This window comes from Colobus angolensis, unplaced genomic scaffold, assembly GCF_000951035.1.
Source record: "Colobus angolensis palliatus isolate OR3802 unplaced genomic scaffold, Cang.pa_1.0 Scaffold3, whole genome shotgun sequence".
Taxonomy (NCBI): Eukaryota; Metazoa; Chordata; class Mammalia; order Primates; family Cercopithecidae; genus Colobus; species Colobus angolensis.
In genome coordinates, this window is record NW_012116265.1 from 20,040,115 (window position 1) to 20,043,217 (window position 3,103).

A 3,103-nucleotide genomic window follows, 5' to 3' on the forward strand; every position below is an offset into this window, starting at 1 on the left:
TTTTATTAGAGATGAGATTTCACCATGTTGGCCAGGTTGGTCTTGAACTCCTAACCTTAAGTGATCCGCCGGCGTTGGCCTCCTAAAGTGCCGGGATTACAAGTGTGAGCCACTGCTCCTGGCCCCTAAATGTAAACAGTGCTAAGATTAAGAAACCCTGACCTTGAGGAACTCCAGTTCTCCTTTGTGGATGAGATCACAGGACACAGTCTGAGCTTTACAGGAGGCCAGATACAAATCACCAAAACAAAAAGCACTTAATTTTTTTGTTTCTCATTTAATGTCCATCCAGAAAAAAAGAGGGGAAAAAAGTTGCTAGTAAAGCAACTATGAAGGATGGATGCCATTATTCCATTGAACACTACCAAGTGTTTTTTTGTTTTTGTTTTTTTTTTTGAGACAGAATCTCAGTCTGTTGTCCAGGCTGGAGTGCAGTAGCATGATCTTGGCTCACTGCAACCTCTGCCTCCCAGTTTCAAGCAATTCTCCTGTCTCAGCCTCCGGAGTAGCTGGGACTACCAGTGCACGCCACCATGCCTGGCTCATTTTTGTATTTTTAGTAGAGATGGGGTTTCACCATATTGGTCATGCTGGTCTTGAACTGCTGACCTCACGTGATCCACCCGCCTCGGCCTCCCAAAGTGCTGAGATTACAGGTGTGAGCCTCTGCACCCAGCCACAAGTGTTTTTTATCACAGGTTTTAAGAACATTCAAACTCACTATAATGGCTTTGTTGCAGAATGATGAAAAACAAACGAACAAAAAAAAACCTCCTATACATTTAAAAAATTATTTCCCAGTAATAACAAATATGGCCAGGTGAAGTGGCTCATGCCTGGAATCCCAGTGCTTTGGGAGGCTGAGGCAGGTGGATCTCTTGAGCCCAGGAGTTCAAGACTAGCCTGGGCAACATGGCAGAACCCATCTCTACCAAAAAAAAAAAAAACAAAGCCAGATATGGAGGCACAGCTCACTGCAATCGTCACCTCCCGGGCTCAAGTGATTCTTCCACCTCAACCTCCTGAGTAGTTGGGATTAACAGGCTCCTGCCACCATGCCTAGCTAAATTTTTTTTTTTTTTTGAGATGGAGTCTTGCTCTGTCACCCAAGCTGGAGTGCATTGGCACGATTTCTGCTCCCTACAACCTCTGCCTCCCAGGTTCAAGCAATTTTCCTGCCTCAGCCTCCCCAGTAGCTGTGATTATAGGCATCTGCCATCATGCCCAGCTAATTTTTGTATTTTCTTAGAGATGGGGTTTCACCATGTTGGCCAGGCTGTTCTTGAATGCCTGACCTCAAGTGATCTGCCCACCTCGGCCTCCCAAAGTGCTGGGATTACAGGCATGAGCCACTGGGCATGGCCTAATTTTTGTATTTTTAGTAGAAACGGGGTTTCACCATATTGGCCAGGCTGGTGTCGAGCTCCTGACTTCATGTGATCCTCCTACCTTGGCCTCCCAAAGTGCTGGGATTAGAGGCATGAGCCACGGTGCCCGGCCAATTTTTTTTTTTTTTTTTTAAATAGAGGCAGGGCTCTCGCTCTGTTGCGAAGGCTGGTAGTGAACTCCTAAGCCCAAGCAATCTTCCCATCTGGGCCTCCCAAAGTGCTGGAATTATAGGCGGGAGCCACTGTTCCCGGCCCCCACCCTATAATTAAAAGCAAAATGGCTGGGCACAGTGGCTCACACCTGTAATCCCAGCACTTTGGGAGGCTGAGGCTGGTGGATCACGAGGTCAGAAGTTCAAGACCAACCTGACCAACGTGGTGGAACCCCATCTCTAGTAAAAATACAAAAATTAGCTGGGCATGGTGGTGTGCCCCTGTAATTCCAGCTACTCAGGAGGCTGACGTAGGAGAATCGCATGAACCCGGGAGGCGGAGGTTTCAGTGAGCTGAGATTATGCCACTGCACTCCAGCCTGGGCGACAGAGTGAGACTCTGTCTCCAAAAAAAAAAAGCAAAGCATGGGTCATTATGTTAAGTGAAACATGCCAGGCTCAGAAAGATACATACTGCATGTTCTCACTCACATATGGGAGCTCCTGGAAGTAGAGTAGAATGACAGTTAACAGACGGGCTGGGAAGGGTGGTGGGGTGTGGAGAGATGAAGAGAAGTTGGTTAATGGGTATAAACTTACAATTAGATAAAAGGAATAAGTTCTAGTGTTTGATAGTTCAGTAGGGTGACTATAGTTAACAATATTTTACTGTGTATTTCCAAATAGCTAGAAGATTTGAAATGTTTCCAACACAAAAAATGATAAATGTTGTAACAGATATCTTAGATTCTCTGATTTGATCTTTACACATTGTCTGCATATATCAAAATATCACATGTATACCATAAATATGTTCCATTACTTTGTATTAATTTTTAAAAAGCAAAACATGGGAAAATATATCTTCAATTCCAATTTCCTTTTGGAACCAGATACCCTTCAGAAAAGGTGCTAAGAGCCCACATTACCCTGGTTTAGCTTGTTATACAGGTTATTAGAACAGAGAAGGAACACCCTGGGCCCAGGAGTGAGTGTTTCTTCTTTTGTAGGTGTAACTAAAAAAGGTGATTGGTCTAACTTGTGTGTCTTTGTCCTATAAGCCTCTGCAGGTGTGTAAACAGGATTGCTTCTGCAACAAAAGCCTCCACCCAGCCACATCTTGGGAAAAGAATGGCCACTTCTCGGGGCGCAGTCTTTTTCATGCTGGTGGTATCCTGTGTTTGCAGCCCTGTCTCCCACAGGGACCAGCAGACTTGGTTTGAGGGTATCTTCCTGTCTTCCATGTGCCCCATCAATGTCAGCGCCAGCACCTTGTATGGAATTATGTTTGATGCAGGGAGCACTGGAACTCGAATTCATGTTTACACCTTTGTGCAGAAAATGCCAGGTAAGTGCAACTGGGACCCTTACTAGAGTCTGTAAATCCACACTTTAGAATCTCCTCCCAGAAACAAATACACTTGGCCGGGCGCGGTGGCTCAAGCCTGTAATCCCAGCACTTTGGGAGGCCAAGATGGGCGGATCACAAGGTCAGGAGATCGAGACCATCCTGGCTAACACAGTGAAACCCCGTCTCTACTAAAATACAAAAAACTAGCCGGG

The 3,103-nt window shown here is 45.6% G+C and overlaps 1 protein-coding gene across 1 annotated transcript in view; it reads left to right on the forward strand.

Moving 5' to 3' along the window:
* ENTPD5 (ectonucleoside triphosphate diphosphohydrolase 5) overlaps positions 1-3,103 on the forward strand; it is a 38,486-nt gene that overhangs the window by 12,954 nt on the left and 22,429 nt on the right. Inside the window, exon 2 of the mRNA XM_011949810.1 lies at positions 2,602-2,888. Within this exon, the coding sequence (XP_011805200.1) occupies positions 2,602-2,888 (287 nt within the window). The remainder of the gene's footprint in view (positions 1-2,601; positions 2,889-3,103) is intronic.